The sequence below is a fragment of the Amblyomma americanum genome, chromosome 9 (assembly GCF_052857255.1).
Source record: "Amblyomma americanum isolate KBUSLIRL-KWMA chromosome 9, ASM5285725v1, whole genome shotgun sequence".
Lineage (NCBI taxonomy): Eukaryota > Metazoa > Arthropoda > Arachnida > Ixodida > Ixodidae > Amblyomma > Amblyomma americanum.
Genome location: NC_135505.1, coordinates 83,636,931 through 83,657,742, shown reverse-complemented (window position 1 = coordinate 83,657,742; position 20,812 = coordinate 83,636,931). Strand labels below are relative to the sequence as shown.

The 20,812-nt window shown below is 44.9% G+C and overlaps 1 protein-coding gene across 1 annotated transcript in view; it reads right to left on the bottom strand.

Moving 5' to 3' along the window:
* LOC144105537 (papilin-like) overlaps positions 1–20,216 on the bottom strand; it is a 44,342-nt gene extending 24,126 nt beyond the window's left edge. The window contains exon 1 of the mRNA XM_077638660.1: positions 19,956–20,216. Within this exon, the coding sequence (XP_077494786.1) occupies positions 19,956–20,040 (85 nt within the window). The 5' untranslated portion in view covers positions 20,041–20,216. The remainder of the gene's footprint in view (positions 1–19,955) is intronic.
* Between the last annotated feature and the right edge of the window lie 596 nt (positions 20,217–20,812).

The following is a 20,812-nucleotide window of genomic DNA, read 5'->3' as shown; positions in this document are numbered from 1 at the left end:
TTTGTCGACTTTACGACGTCTCTTAAAAAACCACAATTTCCGGCATCAGTTTTTTATTTTTTTCATACGACACAAATTGTCATGCAGGGTCGACTCGCAAAGATTATCAGAAAAAAAAACAGGTGGAATTTCAGGTCTCATGAAAGCATAATCTTACTTAAATTCCAGTTGTTTCCAGGGAAAAATGAATTTCCAGGTATTCACCAGTTTTTACTCGTGTAGAGACTTTATGCAATCGACGACCCTGAAAATTGTATGTTGACGTAAAATACGGCCGCTTTTTTTGTACGTACATACATACATACATACATACATACATACATACATACATACATACATACATACATACATACATACATACATACATACATACATACATACATACATACATACATACATACATACATACATACATACATACATACATACATACATACATACATACATACATACATACATACATACATACATACATACATACATACATACATACATACATACATACATACATACATACACGCCATTAGTGTTTATCAGCTGTGTAGCCAGGGTGTGTCAGTGCTTATGGCGCTCAGCCGCTTACCTGAAAAACGCGGGTCCGAACCCTGACGCAGGCTGTCGCACTTCGATGGAGGCGAAATGCTAGCGGCCAATCTATTTTGCATCGTCAGAGCACATTGAAGAACTCAAGGTGGTCGAAATTATCTGCAGCCTTCCACTAAGTCGTCCCTCGCCGCTTATAAGCTGCATTTTTATGTTAACCTCTAAAAACTAAGCACTGAATTGATTAAATAATCTGCAAATGAACCCCCACTGCTTCGAGGTTACTCCAGTCTGAATCGCTTTGGGACAAAACTTCGTAAACTAAACATAAACCAAACCGTTGTTCAGCCTTCTTGCGCAAGCTTAAAAATCAGCAACGCACCCTACGAAGGTTCGTCAAGTGCAGAGTTATATGCAGCCATCTTGCCCTGGTCAGTATATCTTTGAAATTGGCCTCGTTTCCTAAATAAAGAAAAATATTTGTTTTTATTTTATGTTGCTGGCGGCGCGCGTAGGAAAACAGCAGGTTTGAATATACATCCAAGTGATCAAGTTACAGCAACCAGTGAGTGTAACACAGCGAGAAGAATATCCTACGTTTCTGGTTAAAATTTCATGAATTCGCTGAAAGTTTATTCTTCACTTCAACGGAAGGTTTTCAAACTAAAAAAAGTTGAGAAATGTCAATTCACATTTTTAACCCGTAGTATTCTTTAATCATTCCATTTTTCTAGCTGAAATTAAAGCCCTTGAAATGTAGACGCTGGAACACGAATACAGGCTCCGGCGTAGCGGTGTTACCAACCTGGAACTTGCCCCGACTGCAGAGACATGGTATGCAAAGCCGCATGGAATGAAGAGGCCACCATTTTCAGCGGTAGTTCCGCAATGAGTGCCGAAAGTTCCTTTTTTTTAGATTCGTGCAGACGAAGAAGGGGACCTTGAAAGGTCTGCGATCCAGTCGTCGCCACCTTAATCATTGAAAAAATATTTTCTAAAGAAAAGCCTAGACAAAAGCATCGCAATTTAATCTCTCTGCGTATCTCTCTGCGCTAACCGCAGGACCACCGCTGCGACAGTGTGCCAGTTTTTTCACAGCCGATACGTTTAACCGAATACCTACGGTCGGGGCGCGTTTCCGAGGGCCAGCATCGTAGCTACGCTTAATACAGCGGCAACTGTAAAATCTGGAAGGCGATATTATGAACCCCCAGAAAGGAACCCCGGTAAACTTGATCAAAGAAAAGAAATGAAATGTGTAATTCTGAGATTGCTCTGCCGGTTTTACACTGAAAATTTTGCGATAAATTAAGCACTAAAAACTTAGCGAATTATATTTGTTAATCAGTATATTGGGAGCAGTTATAGGACATGGCGACCTGGTGGATATGACTACTACCGCCTTCACTACTCCAGTCTTTGTAGAGGACGTTGTCAACTTAAGGCTTGGCCCACATTTTCTGAGGAGCCGAAACGGTCTGTATGGCAGGACTGCCCACTTGATGGGACGCATTCAGCTTATCGTTTTCGATATTTGACCTTCGGTCTTAGTTTTTGTTTCGAAAGTAGCCTTCTGTACACAAGCTGACGCAAGATGTCCAACAATAAGTGGGGTGCGGTCCGCTCACCCACAGCCCATTTAGCATGAGTTGATGACTATTTATAACGTACGTTTAAAAACGCTGACAGAGAATACATGATCGGTATCGCCCATGTCGGTATCGGCGTAGGGAGTTTGCACAAAGTGCAAGCAATGATAGGTTGTGCATTAACGCGATTACAACAATTGATCTGTTTGTCCTTGTTTGTTCTTGTTTCTTTTGCGCCGAAAAAACTGGCGTATGCTATTTTTCCACCAATGTTTGTCCAGCTGGAACATACACAAGATTTGTTAATCCTTCGAGATACTGTTCTCTAAAACTGACAGTTCTTCCTGATCTTAATTAGTTGGTACTTCGCCTCATAACTCCGCATCTAAATATTCTCTAATTAGTGTGTTAAGCGAAAGGCAATTATACTTTGCCGTGAATGCATCTAACTACTAAATGAAGTAATTCATCCGAATGAATAGAAGGGTTTCTAACTTTTCAACGATTTTTCCATACGCTGTGTACTATAGGTGGATTATAACACGGCATCTATTTCCAGGGATTGTTACTGGCGGATGTGTTAACCTAGCCAGCTAAGAGCTCTCACGTGAGAGCGGTTTTGTTGCTTTTATTTCAGTCCCTGTCGTACCAACTCTGGTAGAATTATTCTTAAGCAAATTGAGCCGCTGTTCTTAATAAGAAAGATTCCTTGAGTTCCGACCAGTTCGACGTTCTGTAAGGTGTACTTGCATTACCACTATCTTGCAGCTTAGGTTCAGGAGAACGTAGCGGGCTATGGAAAGGAAAATGACTGGTGTAATGTTAAGAGTCAGGAAGAGGGCTGTGTAGGTCAGGGAACTAACGCTGGTTAATTATATCGTGATCGGAAATCAGTCATAACAACTTGTCTGGTATAGCAGATTAGCGATTGTAATAGCCATCCTGTCAGTTTTTATATACAATAGTCAGCAAGTTTTCCTCATGCATTGCTGGCTCATTATTTTGCATGAAACGCTAATTGAGTGGCATTTTTTCTATCAGTTCGCCCCATTTTGTCTGGTCACTGCAGTTTAGTTCCTGCAATTCTGCATGTGTGCTTTTCTTCGCTAATTGTAAAATTATATTTTCTGTAATTTGGCGTTAGAAATAGAATTTGAGCGCAATAATGTGTACATTCCTTTTTGAAAGCATTATTTTTACCGCCCAGTATTGCACTACTGTGCGCCATGACGTTGCGTTTAAACGGCTTTTAGGCCATGCCAAGCTGCGGATCAAAACGTGAACTGAAACAAGTGGAGATTATTGAGAAGATAAAGATGCATTAAATTTAACGCGTGGGTGACGGCGCAGAGCGTTCCGCCCAAACATGAGGATGACATTGCAAGGAAATATGAATCACGGCCAGCAATAGCGGACACATGAGGCCGTAGAAGCATTTAGTTCGTCTTAGAGGACCGGAAAACTCAGTCGCAAGGGCACTGCGGCTCACGCCCCTGAGTTTACAGCGACAGATGTGTTTGCGCTGTTTTCGTTTTTCACGTGGCAACATTTTTTTTCTAAAAGAACAGACGCTAGTTTATGAGCGTGTTTATTCGTAATTTTATGTTACTTCCATTCTTACGCCATCCTAGCCAAAATAGGCACTGTTTGGTTGTTCGAACTGGAGCTGGAAAAGCAGAGAAATTCGGTCGGAAATTCTTTCCTGTGATTGGGTGAATTCTTTTCCACGTGGCGGTTGATGTTTGCCACTTGCGCATCATTAATTGTGAGAGCGCTCTTGAACTTGTAGCCTTCACCCAATAAACAAAAAGAAAGCAGGCAATATTGCCTGAGACAGTAGTAAACTGTTGTATTATCTCCTCAACATCCCACTCCCCGTGTTCCCTTTCGAGACAAATCCGTAGACCATGTGACTGGCATGACTGGCGATGGGGCATTCTCAAAATCACGAGCATGCGGCTGCAAAGACACGAATGTCTCGCCGCAAATGGATCAAATATTCTTGACGTGCTGCAGAGGACGGGTTTTCGGTCATCATGCAGTACGGTGCCAACGCCTGTGGCTTCTGGTGAAGAGCGTAAATGCGCTGGGCGGTACGTATACGACACCTCCGAGCAGCCAAATTGGAACGTCAGAGGCTCCACGGAATGCTTTTGTTTCCGCGTCACAAGCGTTAATTGAGGTAACAGAAACGGGGGAGCGTTTTTAGTCTAACAAAGGGCGCTCGTACCATGCATACCGGATTAAGACAAACAGCGTCACTTCGCTCTGTCGCTGAGCCAACTGCGCAGCCTCACTCGGACGATTATTTTTTGGGGATGCCCGCGCCCCGGCTAGCCGTCGACGCCTCCACGAGTCACGTCAAGGCTAATATGCCTGTACTACAGAGCGAGGCGTAGAGTGCGTTGGTTGCCGCGACAAATGGTTAAGGTCGCCACCGACGCTTGGCACGTTAGTGGCGCAAGCGGAACGCCTTCGTTCGGCGGACAAGTGGTGCGCCGATTACGGCTACCTCGAAGCGTGCCGCGGATATTCGGCCCTCTGTTGATTCCATCTGCGGCTAGCTCCGTGGTCTATGCAGCGCACTGAATCCTTCTGAGGACTCTGGTGCTAAAATGAAGAAAAGTAGGCGTTAATAAAAATGAATACTTATAATCGTCGTCATCATAATCGTTGAACCCTTCTACGATCCGTAGCGGCTTCTTGTGCCATGGCCCGCTGCTGTTTCTCTGCACATTTCAAAACCCACTTGATCTTTTCTGGCTGTATGCTGTTCTAGACTACGCACCCTTTCACTTCGTAATGAACCCGGTAACTCCGATAGACGGTCTCCTCTATACTCGACTTCTGACGCGTCTCACTGAATGTCGACGCCTTGGATACCTACTCTTTGTTACCTACTGTTGTTTCATGATTGACGTATCTCTCATAGCGCCTTTAGATTAAAGGTTAGAAGTATCATTTGCTTCCACCTATTCGCACATATCACTGCCTTCTGACCTGAAGTTTCTGATGAGGCTTGAACTTCGGGCACTGTAGGTATTCTTGAGAAACCTATAAGCGAATATTGTTAATCCTGGCCTGCTTAATACAGAAATGAAAGCGGAAAATGTGCAAATTTAATGAACACGAAACCTCTAAGATATATCTCGAGACATAAACAATTCAATCTTTGTGTTCGTTCACCTCCAAGCGAAGCAAGTCCTCCGCTAATGGGGTCGGGTGAGCAATGCTACGGCGACACGTTTCCCGAGTCAAACTCGGGAAAGGCAGCCAGGCTGTAGCGCACATGTTTCTATCGGGCACCTGGTGCGATGTGGAAGCACCGTTGTCGACGTCTGACCGCGGATGGTGTGTTTCGGAAACAATGGTGGTGCGCAAGCGCAGCGAAACACGCGTGTAACCCGCACGGATGTAAGCTGCGTACCTCGAATCCTGCAGCTGCTGCTTGACGTCGATTCTATTGTTCGCGGAACTAGCTGCTGGCAAGCTTCACACATACAGGTATTCCAGGTGGTCCGTTACTGCTGGCAGAGAATGACCCATCGGCTCCGATCGAAGCTCATAATTCACGAAGTGTTGACCGCGGTGTTAACCTTTTGCCTTCAGCGCTTGTTTGCGGTTTTTTGATTAAGAAAAGTCCAGAACCGAACTATGTTGGCCCATGACGACAGAAACAAAGGAGATCTCTAGCAAAAATTCATAACGCAGGGGGTCCTTGGCTGAAATGGATTCGCACATGTTCTTGCGGCTAGGTTATGACTATATGGTCTTGTGTGGCCGTGTACAAAGCGGTATTATTTAACTTATTTAATAGCCAGAGCAGCGAGGAGCGCCTGTCATTTCTTCGCCATACTACCCCCACTTTAGTCATGCGCATTTATTAGAGGTTAGACACAAGAGCCGTACGCTGACAGGCATGCCTCTCTAATGTTTAGCGTTTGCCATGAATGTTAAAAGCCGACGTCCAGTGCTGTGCATGTCCAACATTCTTGTAAAAAAAATTGAATTTTGCAAAATTGTACTATACTCTTATGGAAATATTCAGAGTAGGGGTCTATTCTTCCGATATATATAAAGCTCTTTATTTTACAAGTTTTTCTATCGCTAGCATGCAGCAGTAAAGACTGCCATAGACGACCAATAAATAACGCTTTTGACGATAGCAAAAGGTTAATAGCAAAAAATTAAAATGTGTTGAGGGAAAAGCTGCGGAAATATTGATTTTATAGTGATTCCTTACAGGATATGACAAAAAATTGCGTTCATAAATTTTTTCTTCTTCGAAAATGCTTTTGTACACAATTACTGGGTATGGAACAGACTAAACTGCTACAAACACTGTTAAACCTCTGCTTACTAATTCACTGATACTTCACTGCTGAGCCTGCCTTTGCTTCAGGCATTTTCTTCGGTCGTTGAGTACCAACGTAAATGACGGGCGGCCTCTAGCTTGAATTTCTGCTTCTGCTCACGGAACCCATTAGTCTTGTTCCAGTTATCGCCTTTGCAACGGCAGTGGTCTTCTCGAAACAGCGGCGACCTGCCATTCGTTTTATTGCTGCGCATTACCCACGGGGTTACCCAACTGGGTCAGTAGCCGGCGGTCGAAATCAGTCACAGGCTGTGTTATTAGCCTGCACAATCCATTCGCCCCACGACATAACCACCATGCCTTCTGTAAGATTACTGAAGTTATCGATGTCAGCGTGCTAGATTTTTTCGATGCAAGGTAGAGGTACGTGATCCCTGCCGCGCTGAATTATAGGAGCTCAAAAAAATTACCCTTTCTCTAAGCTGCGTCTCTTGTATGGTGTTGCATGACTACGTACGCCTGAAGCCCTCACTGGTGTAGTCGACACGTACTAACGTACCCCCACCTACCTCATTCGATAATATCAATTTCTCGGAGCCATCCAGTTCATGGGCGTAGTTAGGTTGTCTTAATTTGCCGCGCCTATATACCAGTGTTCATTTAAACTTATTTTCCTGCGTCACGAAGGAAACACAGCGAAATATTTTCTACCTTGAGACGAACAATAGTTAAGCGTTTCCCAACCGACTCAGCTGTTGTTTTGAAACTGGAGGAGCCGACTTGCCTTTCTGCCTTCTTGGTCTGTTCGCACGTGGTGAAAGACCAATCATTATCCCGCTTGCACGACGTCCCGCGAAGTTGACCTCAAAGCATTTGTTTGGCCTGAGATTTAGAAATGATGGATATGATTCTGCAGCTAGAAACATATGTCGTGCAAGCAAGGAACTAGAGAGGACGAGGTGTGAGCTGCATTCTCAGTAGGGCGCGATTGTTTCCATTGTCATATTTTCCGCGAAACATGGGTTTATTTCCATGGGTTTTTGAAGACAGCTAAGAAGTGACGAAGGAATAGCTCCTCAAATAGCAAGGAGCGTGTCGCGTATCACGATATAGGTTTTTTTTGAAGCAGCATCAAAGCTTTTAATGGCCAGTGAGGCGGGTAGTTGCCGCATTTTCTTTTAAGCTTCGACATCAGGCCCTGTGAAGCCAGCGTTCATTTGTTAAAAGGGCGTCGTAGAGGCATGTGCAGTAGGTACTAGAGACTACACCAAACAGAGGGCCCGGCGCCAACCTTGTTACGTTTCTTTGCGAAACGTGCAAAATACGCTAGTAGTTTAAAAACCTTTGTTTGCTATATTGTAAAAATTCACATAAGTTCGCTGATTTACATGCTCAGAAGTTACTATTAATGATTATGGGACTTTTGGGGAATTTATGTATCTAAGTTTTTAGTGCATTGTTTACGGGAGGAGAAATCAGAGATGGTGAGCCTAACGCAATAGGCTTCAAATTCCTTCGAAAACAGACAAGAAGAAAGCAGGCCGTCTGTTGTGTCTTTTTTCTTTAGTGGAAAACATAACCACTCATGTTTAAAAGTCGCTACGACTCTACAGTGTCTAACTTCGTAGGGGCTGCTTTGCACCGCTTATTGTTATTAAAACTTTTAGTTATTACAACTTATATTACAACGTATACTACATTTTCATTAAGATATAGCCTGTCATTTTGTACTGTATGCAGCAGAAACAGACCAAGAAACGCGTGATGCGACACATTTTTTGTGGTCTCATATTTTGCAGTATACTAAAACTTCTGTCGACCTCAACATAGGGAATGACAAATTATGGCAGACAAACTTGCACAGCGATGACTGGTTATACAAGATAATTTTGCATTCTCTGATACGAAAACACCCTAAATATTGAGAGCATCGTTACTGCTGTATGGCAGTGGAAAAAAATTGGTTGAAGAGGGAAAAGTAATAATGTGAACAAAACTTCTCCTTGTCGACACTGGGCCTCACATAAATGAATACATAAATATTCACCTAACAGCCAGAGTAAAGTCATTGACTTTGCTTTTAATATTCTTGCTTTTACTGGAAAAACAAGTTCGCATGTCTCAGTACATAGTAGCACAGCGCCCCACGCTTCAGAAAGCGCACAGTGTCATTGCATTCATGTAAAATAATAAAATATTATTTTCTCACCTGCAACTGTTCTCTGAAATCAACATTACTACCAAGCGCAGAGGTGAAAAAATTAGCACTTAGAAAAAAGCACTGATAAGAGGTGCCAAGTAAGCGTGCACGACTGAACTAAAACAACTTCATCGGCACTGAACCAAACAGCCAGCTTCAACTTCATGTTTTACAGGGATTTAGTTTCGCAAAACATATTGCGAGCCATGCCGTCACTCAGGCAGTGTGCGTGTTCCGTTCCGCATATTTCCGCCTGCAAAACTGAAAGTCGCTCTTTTGTTCACTTTTAGATAGATATATAGATAGATAGAGGAGGAGGGAAAGACAGGGATGTTAACCATAAAGGGGTTCCGGTTGGCTACCCTGCAATGGGGAAGACGGATTAGGGGGCTAAAAGGAGGAAGAGAGAAGGGGAAAAAGCCATAACACACACACACACACACACGCACAACGCTGTCACAAATTGTCACTCAATCCAGTCGCTCTCAAGTAGGCAAAGAGTGCCTTGTATGCCTTGAGGGCAGTCGACTGCTGTGGCCACGGACCGAGGATCTTTTGCTCTGTTAATGGGCGAGGATCGAGGCGGTCCAGGGCACAACACAGTGTATGTCTTGCACTCACAAATGCAGGGCACTCACAGAGAAGATGAGCGATGGACTGTTGGCCATCCCCATCCGGAAAGCATAGTGGTTGGTAAAAGCAACGCCGATCCATGAACGGCATAACAATGTTGAGTCGCGACGTGCTAAGTTACGTGGACGACGAAGGCGCAGTCCAGGGTCCGGTACCTTGAGGCGGAGATTGCAAAACTCTCCCGTGTGCCACGCTAAAAGTGTGAGCTCCAACGCCAAAGGGCGAAGCCCACACGCTGCGTCAGGTCTTGAGATTGGGATCCTCACTGGAAGTCCGTCGTTGTGAGCCGAACGCGCAGCCGCATCGGCCTGGTGATTACCGTTAATACCACAGTGTCCTGGCAGCCATTGAAAAATGATGTCATGACCTTTGGAAACGGTGCCGTGGTACAGTAGACGGATCTCAGCAACAAGTTGTTCCTGCGACCCACGGCGTTGCGCAGCTTGCAGGGATTGAAGGGCTGCTTTAGAGTCGGTGAAAACCGTCCAGTCATGTGGAGGTCCCTGACTGATGAACTCTACCGCAGCCCTTAAGGCTGTGAGTGCCGCACCAGTTGGAGATGTTGGATAGGTCGTCTTCACTTTCATGAAGATGGATCTGGCCGGTATCACCACCGACTCCGCAGAACTGGTCGAGTGAACTGATCCATCTGTGTAAACATGTATGCAGTGACTGTGGTAAGAATGCATGTGATTCAATGTCAGTAGTTTGAGAGCGGGCAGTGACACACCAGCTTTCTTCGTAATTCCAGGGATATCGAGGTGAACCCGAGGTTCATGAAGACTCCATAAGGGTGAGCACGGTCTTGACGCAGGGGTGAACTCCGATGGAAGATATGCGCGATGAGCTTCAATGACATTGGCGAATGCAGTACGCGGCCTAATTATTGGGAGTGTTGCGAGGTGATGACAGGGAACCCGTGTGAGGTGCCGAATATGTGTTCTCAGGTGTCAACAGTAATGTATGTAGTAACAGAATGTTCCCGGGCATCAAGAACAGTTGCTGCTGTTCATTCACATTTAGGCAGTCCAAGGCAGACACGGAGAGCTTGCGCTTGCACACATTGAAGGGTCTTGATATTTGTCTTTCTAATAGAACTGAATATCGGAAGACTGTACCGCATGTAGCCCAGAAATAGCGAACGGTACAGGTGCAGCATATAGCGCACTGATGCGCCCCATTACTTTCCCCCGTGGAAGGAGAGGACGTGGACAATCGCAATTACTCTCTTTCTCATGTCGTAGACATGTGAACTCCACGAGAGGTTCCTGTCGATGACAACACCAAGGAATCTGTGGCTTCTCTCATAGGGAATGGCTTCACCATTAATGCGAATGGTGTAGCGTGACATTATTTTGCGTGTGAACGCCACAAGTGAACACTTTTCGGTCGAAATGTTCAGGCCCTGCAAGCGAAGATAAGATGTCAATATCGATGCCGCCTTTTGAAGCCTTGCACGAATTTGAGGACGGGTCACCCCTGATGCCCAAATACAGATGTCGTCTGTATATACCGAGATCTGAGCAGATTGTGGCAATACGTCGACCAGGCCGATGAGAGCAAGGTTGAAGAGAACTGGGCTCAGCATTCCACCCTGAGGGACTCCGCGCGAATTTCGGTGTAAGGACGTTGGTCCGTCCGTAGTCAGGACAAAAAAACGACCTCTCTGATAAATAGCTGCGTATCCAGCTGAACGTGCGGCCTCCAATCTCAGCAGCTTCCATTGCGTCCAAAATGGCCTGATGCGTTGCGTTGTCGTACGCGCCCTTGATATCCAAAAACAATGCCACGGTCAATCTTTTCGAACTTTTGGTGCGGTGCACCGACGTTACAAGGTCAACCACGTTGTCGATAGAAGAGCGGCCCCGTCGGAACCCAGACATGAAGGTTGGATAAATCTGATATCGCTCCAAGTACCATTCCACGCGTGTGAGCAGCATTCTTTCCATGACTTTGCCGACGCAGCTGGCGAGTGCAATTGGACGGTATGATGAAAGGTCGAGCGGTGATTTCCCCGGCTTAAGAAGTGGAACCAGAAGACTGGTCTTCCAATCATGAGGAACTATGCCAGCAGTCCATGACTTGTTATAAGTGTCCAAAAGAGCCCGTCGAGCTTCTTTGCCAAGGTTGGCAAGTGCGGAGTACGTTCACCATCGGACCCTGGTGATGATGACCTTCTACAACGAGCCAGCGCAGCATCAAGTTCACCTGTAAATTTCTGAGTTTCCAAGCATACAACCAAATATGCCTTCAAATCAGGCAGCTCAGAGAGGACTTTGCAATAATTGGCGATTTCAAAAGGGAGATTTTGTAATTAAGGTAATGTTTCATTTGCATCCACCTCTAAAAATTACAATGTCGGGATCTCTACTGAAATGTTCATATGTTTGAATTCCATTTAGGTTGATTAAACAGGGATATTGTATACATTCCTGTGGTGTATAAAAAAACAACATGGCACTTCAGTAATGATACTAGACGACGAATATTATGAACGACCAGGATTTGAATGAACAACAAACAGCAAGAATAGCGACGTTTATGGGCGGAAGACGTGCCGACAACTGTTAGCATTGCTTTTCTTAGTTTGCCGCCAAACATCCACATATTACTTCGTGGTTGCGTTGCCTCTGTCAAGCAGATCCGGCCTTGCAAGCCGGCAGCCCTCGTCGCAAGCAAACAGCTAATGAATTCGATGTGGCACGGCCCGCTGGCCTCGTACACCACGTGCTCGAAGCGAGGTGCAGCGCCATGCCAGACTCCCAATAGGCGAGCACTATTTACCGCTTCTCTGAGGGGCGAAGGAACAAATAGGCGATAAAACAGGCAGCGACGTACAGCCCTCGGCCTTGTCTGTGACAGCTGTCACTTCTCCATTACGCGCGCCGCTCCTCAGGCCCGTCGCGTTCAAAGCCTTCAACTCCGAGACGCGGAAGTAGAGGAGCGTGCCCTATCGGAAAGCCGGCGTGTTGCGGCACGGCCCTTACGATGCCGCAATAAGTGAGCAACACGGAGGGAGAGGAGGAAAGATATGGAGGATGAAAACACGCGTGTGAAAGTAAACCGGCTCTCACGTCCGCTCCGCGTGCGATGCCTATCAATGAGTGGATATGTTGGTTCCTGGCCCGTCGTTGTGTTCCGCTTTGGCGGCGTGGCGCGTCGCTTGTAAGCGACCCTCTCTGTGCCAGCTAGCTGCTCTAGGGGCAAGGACGATCTTTTATTGGCTTAGATAGTGTGTGTGTACCTCATGCGCCGTGAGGATAAGAATCTGTTGATTTCGGCTTGTATTAAAATACATTTATTTGGCTGTGATGGTTGTTATCGGCGCAATAATGATTTCTACTTTCCTTTCAGCTCGTCATTGTCGGTCTCAAGCACACCCATTTGTGGAGTGCGGTCATGAGAAGCGACACTTTCCGTTCTAGCAAGTACGTCATACAGGAGAAGACCCTTAATGGCACTTTCTTGGGGTAAAACTGCCAACTGTATTTAGGGTGCGCATTTTTCTTCCTGGAACATACCTTTAGCTTTTTACTCGTAGACATCTTGCAGGATTTAATGGTTTTGAGTACATGACAAACAGTAGCTTGTTGGAGCATGCTTTACAGGAGCGCTCATTAAAGTGGTTTCAACAAACTGCGCTTTTAGTCAGAATCGTAATACAATATAAAATTGCAATATTTGAAGTTTCTAAGCTGTTACCCATTCATTTAACGCAGCTGAAAGTGTTGCGAAGTTTGAAAAGAAACAGAAATATACATCGTTCAGAACGACACCTTCTCATCAGGGGTGAACATTGCACTTTCTTGTTAAAATGGGGAACTCATATGGAATATTATCAGTGACTAAAATGCTAAAAGCCGAACTTTTATTTCAACGCACTTTAAGGACGAATCTAGCATTACAGCTTAGTGTCTACTCACCAGAAATACTACTTAGGAGTGAGCCACTGCGTCTTCGTTCTAACCGCACGCGGCGCGCTGGTGGTAGTAGTACAAATATAAATTATAATTGTGAATTTCAGGTGCATCAGGCGGTTTCTTAATTTATATCTTGTGACTATGCTTGAGTTTGTGTAAAAACGATCTGTCTCGATAGTTGTAAATTGTAATTATCTCCGCTATCATTTTCTTCTATCTCTGCTGTTCTAATATTGTCGTGTCTGTAACCGTCGCCTCTGTTTTATTTGGATGTCTGCAGATGAAGCACCCAAAAAACACACAACCCTTCTCCGCATTCAACGCAGATAATTTTATTTCTTTACTTTTTCTGTAGTTAATAACATTTTGAATACAATGGTATATGGGGAGCGCAAAAACGGCACAAGGGACAAAGAAAGACGGACAACACAGGCGCTAACTTCCGACTGAAAGAAACCTAGGCGACCAAGACGAACGTGGAACGTGAGGGGAACCAGGCGCATGCGCTCGTAAAGATATAGAAAACCAGGTGAACGAGGAACAACGGACATGCACGACTCAGTTAATCTTTAAGAAGGCCAGCTCTCTTTTCGACAGAGAGATAGACGGCTTGCTGACACATTTGTCTTGCAATGCAGCGATGCGAGCTGCTTCTATAATCTCGCGAGTTAACTGATCCTGGTGTCTGGCGACGATCGAGCACTTGTCCAGATATGGCACACAACTACATTCCTTGCAGTGTAAAGCCAGATTGCTGCCAGTAAATGTTCTCAAATTATTATTGTGTTCGCAAAGTCTCTCATTTAAGCACAGACCAGACTGACCAACATACCGCTTGCCACAAGAGAGAGGAATGTCGTAAACAATGCCTTCAGTGCATTTCACGAATTTCTGTCTGTGCTTAATGGTGCACTGCGTCTTTTGGGGACGTTTATCGGCGGGCAAAGTTGTTTTGGATAGCGCTGTTAGTTTGCCAGGGGCGGAAAAAACGACACGAACATTAGCTTTTGTTCCAGTTTTCTTGAGGTTATGGGACAGACAATGTATGTAAGGAATAACAGCAATTTTCTCCTTTTTTCTTTATGAGGGCCCGGACGGTAGTAAACTTTCCTGGCGCTTCTTCTTCAGTATTCGTTCGGCGACAGAAACGCAAATATCAGCTGGGTACCCTGCTTTATGGAACCTTGCGATTTGTTCGTGAAAGCTCTCGCTTATGAGATGGGGGCATGACTTTTCTAGAGCGTTGTTCAAGCATAAATTAATAATGCCTCTTTTAACGAGTTTTGAATGGGCAGAAGTGTAGGGAAGTAAAGGTTTGTTGGCTCGAGGTGAATAGCTCCAACACACGTGGTTTTCTAAGAATTTAAACCGGATATCAAGGAAGCAAATTTCGTTGTTGGTAGGCATTTTGTTAGTCAATAGCAGCGGTGAAAAACACTCTTGTACATTAGCTAAAATACCGGATGCCACGTTCGTTTTGGTCGCCTAGGTTTCTTTCAGTCGGAAGTTAGCGCCTGCGTTGTCCGTCTTTCTTTGTCCCTTGTGCCGTTTTTGCGCTTCCCATATACCATGGATCATCGTTACCGACTCGCCCAAGTTTCCACCCTTGTGAAATACAAATTTATCTAGTACCGTCTCCACAAACATTCCAATAAAGCCCCTTGATAGTTAGGCGCGGCAGTGCGGTGTATAGAATCCAAAAAGAACTCTCTGATCGTTGAAAGTATGCATCAGGAGTCGCATTTTGTAAGTTTTCTTTTTTGTTTATATTTACCACACATTAACTATCAGCCAATTCTTGCGATGTTATGGCTGCCAGTAAGAAACTACACTCCTGCGTCGAAATACCCCCCTCCCGCATCCCGTAACATCTTGCGTTGACTGCACTTTTTTTCTCCTTCTTAGTGTTCATTGCATGTTATAAGCGGTTGGTGACATAAATAAGCTGGTATGATCCAGACTCTGGTAGTGCATGGTATACCTTAGTGTCCTTTGTTTTTTGTTGTTAAAACTGTAGGATAGTCAAAGATAACGGTAAACGGGGGCTGCTGAGGGCTTAAAAAGCCACTGAAACACGTGTAATCACGCGCCTTCATCACACGGCGTATAAGAAAATTATCAGAATGCCCCGACACAATAACAGGCATGTAAAAAGGGCTGTAGCTGTTACCGAAAAAGAGCCAGCTGCGCTGATGTGCTGCAAGTAGGCTTGTCATAAGGCATTATAATAGAGAGTGCGTTACACTATGGAGGAAGCACATGTGGAACACTTGAGCGCTGGGTTTTACACTATGCAGCGGCGCCTGTTGCCGCTTTGCACAGAAAGCGTTATCAAACGTTGCAGCAGGGCATTCACACTTTATCACGCAGAGAACCTAGCACAAAAGTGCGCCCAACTTGGTGTGGTACATCCAGTTAAATAACTGAACTGACTTCAGTACTTAGGGCGAATAGACCGTAATATCTGCTGGTACAGGCATGTCCGTACAGCAATACGTATTCTTTACATCAGGGTTAGCTGTCCGTGGTGTTACTCTGAAGGCGAGTATACGTTGCCCAATAATTAATTGAACCATTTTCCCACTACTTTACTTAATTTTAAGTAATTAACTGGTCATTATCATCAACCGAGGAACGCCCACAGCACAGGTGTCCCGCACAAGAAAGACAAAGCATTTTTGTCTTGATTTTTCTGCGTTCTCTCATTATGACTCCTGCCAATTTCTCATTATCATCATCGTCGCTTTTTGTTGTTTCAGGCGACTGAAATTTTTTTAAGATACAAAATCTGATATTCATTGAGTGTGTTACATGTCCGACCTATGTCCATATCCTTTGGGTCTGGTTGAAATCTCCTGGAGTGAGATTTTGCATTTAAATCACGTTGTCTTCTTTATGTCTTGGCGTTGCAGTACTCAGTTTTCATGTGTCGCTTGCTGAACTGGCTCTCCCCTCCTTTCTGGCTGTTTTGAAAATGATGTCATCTAAATATTAAACTATACAGTCATGATGTCGGACCTTCCTCATAACATGCTTTCAGACGGCACGTCATTATTTGGAGTTACAGTGGCATTCCGTATAAAGGAGTACGTTTCAGCGGAAGCGAATCATATTGCCTTTTTCTCCCACGTACAGCAGTAATGACCTCGTAAACCGTGACATCAATGTCTGCCTGCCGCCACACTATCACTATTCCAGCATCCATACAAGCAAGGGAGCGCTATCTGCGTGATTTCAGCTCGAAAGCCAAGTTCCGTGCGATAACAATAAAACAGGGATGGGTGCACTTAAAACGCGGTACTTAAACCGGTACCTTTACGTGTTCGAGATCATCAGCCACGACGTGAAGATACAGCGTTTGCAACGCCATGCCAATCTGTCATTTAGTGAAAAGCTTGGAAAGCAATGATATTAAATTTGCACTTGATATGGTTTAAAATCAAAAGAAGTGAAACTGATACTAATGTCTATTCGCAGCTGACACATTAGCAAATAAGTGTACACATGATAATAACGACGGATTCTAGAGAGTGCCCCGCATACTTGCGCGGAGGAATAGGCTTCATTCCACAAAAGTTATCCACGCTCAGCACTAGAATAAAAGAGAATAAATGGTTTTATTTTGCTTTTTAGGGGTTTAATCTCCCAAAGCTGCTCAGGCTATGAAGGATTCCGTAGTCGAGGGCTGCAGATGATTTCGACCGCCTAGAGTTCATTAATTGCGCTGAAATTGTGGAGTGCATGGGTCTCAACCATAACACCACCATCAAAATGTCACTGCCGCGGGTAAGAGCGGAGCTGAGGTTTTCGGGTCAACAGCTGAACGCCATAGCCACTGAGCCACCACGGCTGCTAGTAACAAAAATGCGAAGTGCCGAGGCATTCTTCCAGCTTTCAGTACTTAAATCTGCAGGGATTGTTTAAATAGTACATAACCGCGGGAAGCTACCGAAGGCCACAGCAGTGTCAGTGGGTTAAATAATGATGATCATCAGTCGAGCTGCCGGACAGAGTCCTCTCTCATATCTCTCAAATAAACCCTGTCACATGCCAGCAGCGGGCCACGTTATCCAGCAGAATTCATATTTTCGTATGCACAACTCACTTCTCGATGCTCCCTGCCACTTATCCCGTCCTTTAGAATTCACTCGGTTAACTTGTCTTTGGAAGGCATCATCGGTTACCTTTCATTAGAATGAAATCCACTTTGCACTCTAGCTGCTTGTTTTGGTGTGAAAGCACTACTTCATTTCTATCTTTATAAGCACCTCGATAGTTCCGGATTCTGTATAAATAGCTGTGATCATCTCATACATATAAGTAATAAAGCTGTCCTCCTTGCGTCTGAGTGCTTACATAAGGTTTCTGCCATTCCCTGATTGCCTATGCCTCGTTTGCCTCGTTTTAAACTACCCCCGTCTCTTAGAATATGTTTTTTGCTGCATATTGTAGTTCCTAATGTGGTTCCCTGAGACCTATTGTTTAGCTTTAAATGTTCTGTTCTACTTGTGGGTTTAGAGGCGTTCATTCTTTGTTTTTTCTGAATGAGGTCTTTCGTCATAAAAGAAAGCATGGTAATGTCGTGTCTTGCTATCAAACCCGCTCTTTCATAAATTTGAACATCGCATACCGTGGCTTAAGTATTCCATAATTTAAACATGTCACATACTACAGATGTATTGTTGAGAAAACGTCGCCTGCACAGGATGACACAAAATACAGGCCATGTAAGCGCTTTAAAGAGGCATTTTAAGCCCTCTCAAGGACTAGCCCAAATACTGTTCAGATCAAGTGTCAGCAAAGAAGCTGGATTACCATTCATTTACGAACTCACCGGAAGGAAAAATTCGAACAGTTATGTGCCTCCTATTCATTGACAGCACTAGAAGTAATATCCTATTCCCCCTCCCCCCTTTCGTTTCACTTTTGGCGTCAGTGTCCCTGTCATGGTGTCTATATGTTCTATTAGGTAACAAAAAAGTAAGAATATTAACATTATCAAAAGCTACCGGCTCGGGGCAGGCGTCCACACTAGACAGGCCTCTATCCTCAGGCGGAGCCAACGTGGGTATCTGAATCCTAACCGAAAGGGCTAACCCGGACTGTAATTTAGAGTGTTCTTTCTCGCAGCCACAAATCAGTGTAATCAATCACAGACTACTCAGCTTCTTTGCATTTGAGCAGTGGCAGTTGCGGTGACGTGCAGTGTCGTCACTGCGCGGTAATTATTTTTTAGCAACCAACTAGTACTGAGCACTTTAACTATCCTATGGTAAACGGTTAAAAAATTTAATAAGATCTTACTATAATGACTTCAATATACTTGCGAAACTCGGTGTGGAGTCCTTTTTATTGTAATTTCAGAAATAACTGAGCAGTATGCTGAATCCCAACAAACTGAAGTCACATGCGGTAACAATCTGCCAGCAAAAGTGCATGCGATATTGTGGCCGCATTGACTAGCGCCGGAAAGGCGTCATTTTAAGAATTTCATGAATTCTGCGCGCACATTAAATAAATCATCAGGTCAGAAGATACCCGCCTAAAAAACAGCAGCCTAAAGCGTTGATTCTTTTTAAAGGAAAAAGAGTTCTCGTACACGTGGACAAAGGAAAGCAAGACCAGAAGCTCGTTTTAGTAACTGTTCTTCTAATCAGCAGAAGATTGCATGATTATCTGGGTGAAACTCAGCTAACTCAGATGTTACACTACACAGTGTCATGATTGGCTCTTTTCTTGCCTATTATACCTTCATTAAAATCTTGTGTGTTTACACTACAAACAGAATTGTTACGTCGTTGCTTGTTGATAGAGTTGCGACAGAATGTAGCTTTCAGACTTACTCACATTATTCACTTCAGAAGAGTGTTACAGTGAAAGAATCTATGTGTATCGACCGAAAGAATGCAGTACCAAACAATGAGTGCCACTCTTCCGGATTTAAAACTAGTGCTACTAACAATCCGAGAACTTTGATTTCAGTTTTCTTTCTAACGCATGAAACCGGTAAGACAAGCGTTTATATGAAGACTATTACTTTCAAAAGTAATACTTGCAGCTACTACATACATACTTACGGAGGAAGATTTCAGGCCTTATGCCAATTCTTTTCTGTTACTTCAGATGTCTTTGTGACATCAATTCGGAAGAAGCACTGCACGAACTGTTTTTCAATATGCGCTGACCCCATAATAAGTAGGCAGTGCAGTTATCTTAGCGTGTTTCACTGCGCCGGTCTATTAATCAATACATCCGTAAGCGAGGTATCGACAAAAAGGATCAATGAGAACATGAAATAATTCAAAGTTGAATAAAGAAAGCGTGCACCAGCCAATCAGGGAGCAACGCCAACCTTTACGATGGAATTTAAGCAGTTGTATCCGAAAATGCTGGCACGTGTAACAAAGACGGGAGTTAGATGTGTGTGGCACATCGGTGTCTTGTGCGCTTAAACTATATAAACCGTAAATACGTATTGGTTAGTCAGAATAAAATTCGTACAGCTGTTAATTAACATTACCGATGTTGCGAACACTTCAAGAATGCCAACTATGGAAGCGATGAGAACTAGGTCACTGCGCTCTGCGCTGCTTTGAGAACACATCCAAAAGTAGAAACGAAACATAGGCTCGCGTGCACCCAGGAGCCTTCCTAACCACTCCCTCCACTAACAGGAACTGTCAACCACCGCGTTAAAGTGCAGGCTACGCCAGCGAGAGAAAAAGATCGTAGAGCAAGAGAGCGTAAACACTCACAAAACGCATCCTCGTACTCGCGTTGGCCGCTCGCGAGTCCCGCGAGCAGAAGGCACAGCATCCAGGGCACGGCGGCGTTCTTCATGTTCTTCCCTCTCGTGCGGTGGTCCCGCCCCGCGCACTCAACGCCGTCTGGCCGATGGGAACGCTCTTCTCCGACCGCCAACACGCGGCACGCACGCAGCGTAGTAAAGCGCCTATCTTGCGCTTCCTCCGGGCAACCAACCTCTTGCTTTCTTCTTGCGCGCCTTCTCTCCTTTCTTCTCACCCCGACGCTTGCCGCCGCCGCCGCTGGCTTCTTGAACGCCGCACGGTGGCCTGTGGGCGCCGCGTCCAAATGCGTCTCTCCTCTGGCAGCACAATGCCAATGTCGCAAGCCGCCTCGAGCGGCACGGGAGCTGTAGGTAGGTGTCGGTTGGTCCGCTCGAGTTTCTATTTGGCTCCTGGAAATTGGCGACCTGTTTGCCTCTGGGCTTTCCCTTTTCGCCGATTCGTGCTTCAGTAGTACGTCGGTTGACAAATAGTTGTTGCACCAATGAGTGAGGGTGTGATGAATATTGGATTCCGATGAGGCGCTCGGCTGCGGAGCATGGAGGTGGGGGGTCAAACACTAGCTGCGAACTAGAGCCGCCCTTCCACAGAGGTGAAATGAAAAAGTGGCACTGGCGTCGTACTACGACAATGAAGTTACAAAACACCATCCATTCGAAAATAATCCGGAGTGAAACGTTGAGTCAGCTCTTTCTATTTGCCTTGTTTTACTCGCGCCATGCTCTCTTATTTCCACCTTCCTCCATTCCCTCACGGCGGTCACGACGCGACCATCGACAAGAGAGGCAGCTACTAGCAACATACAG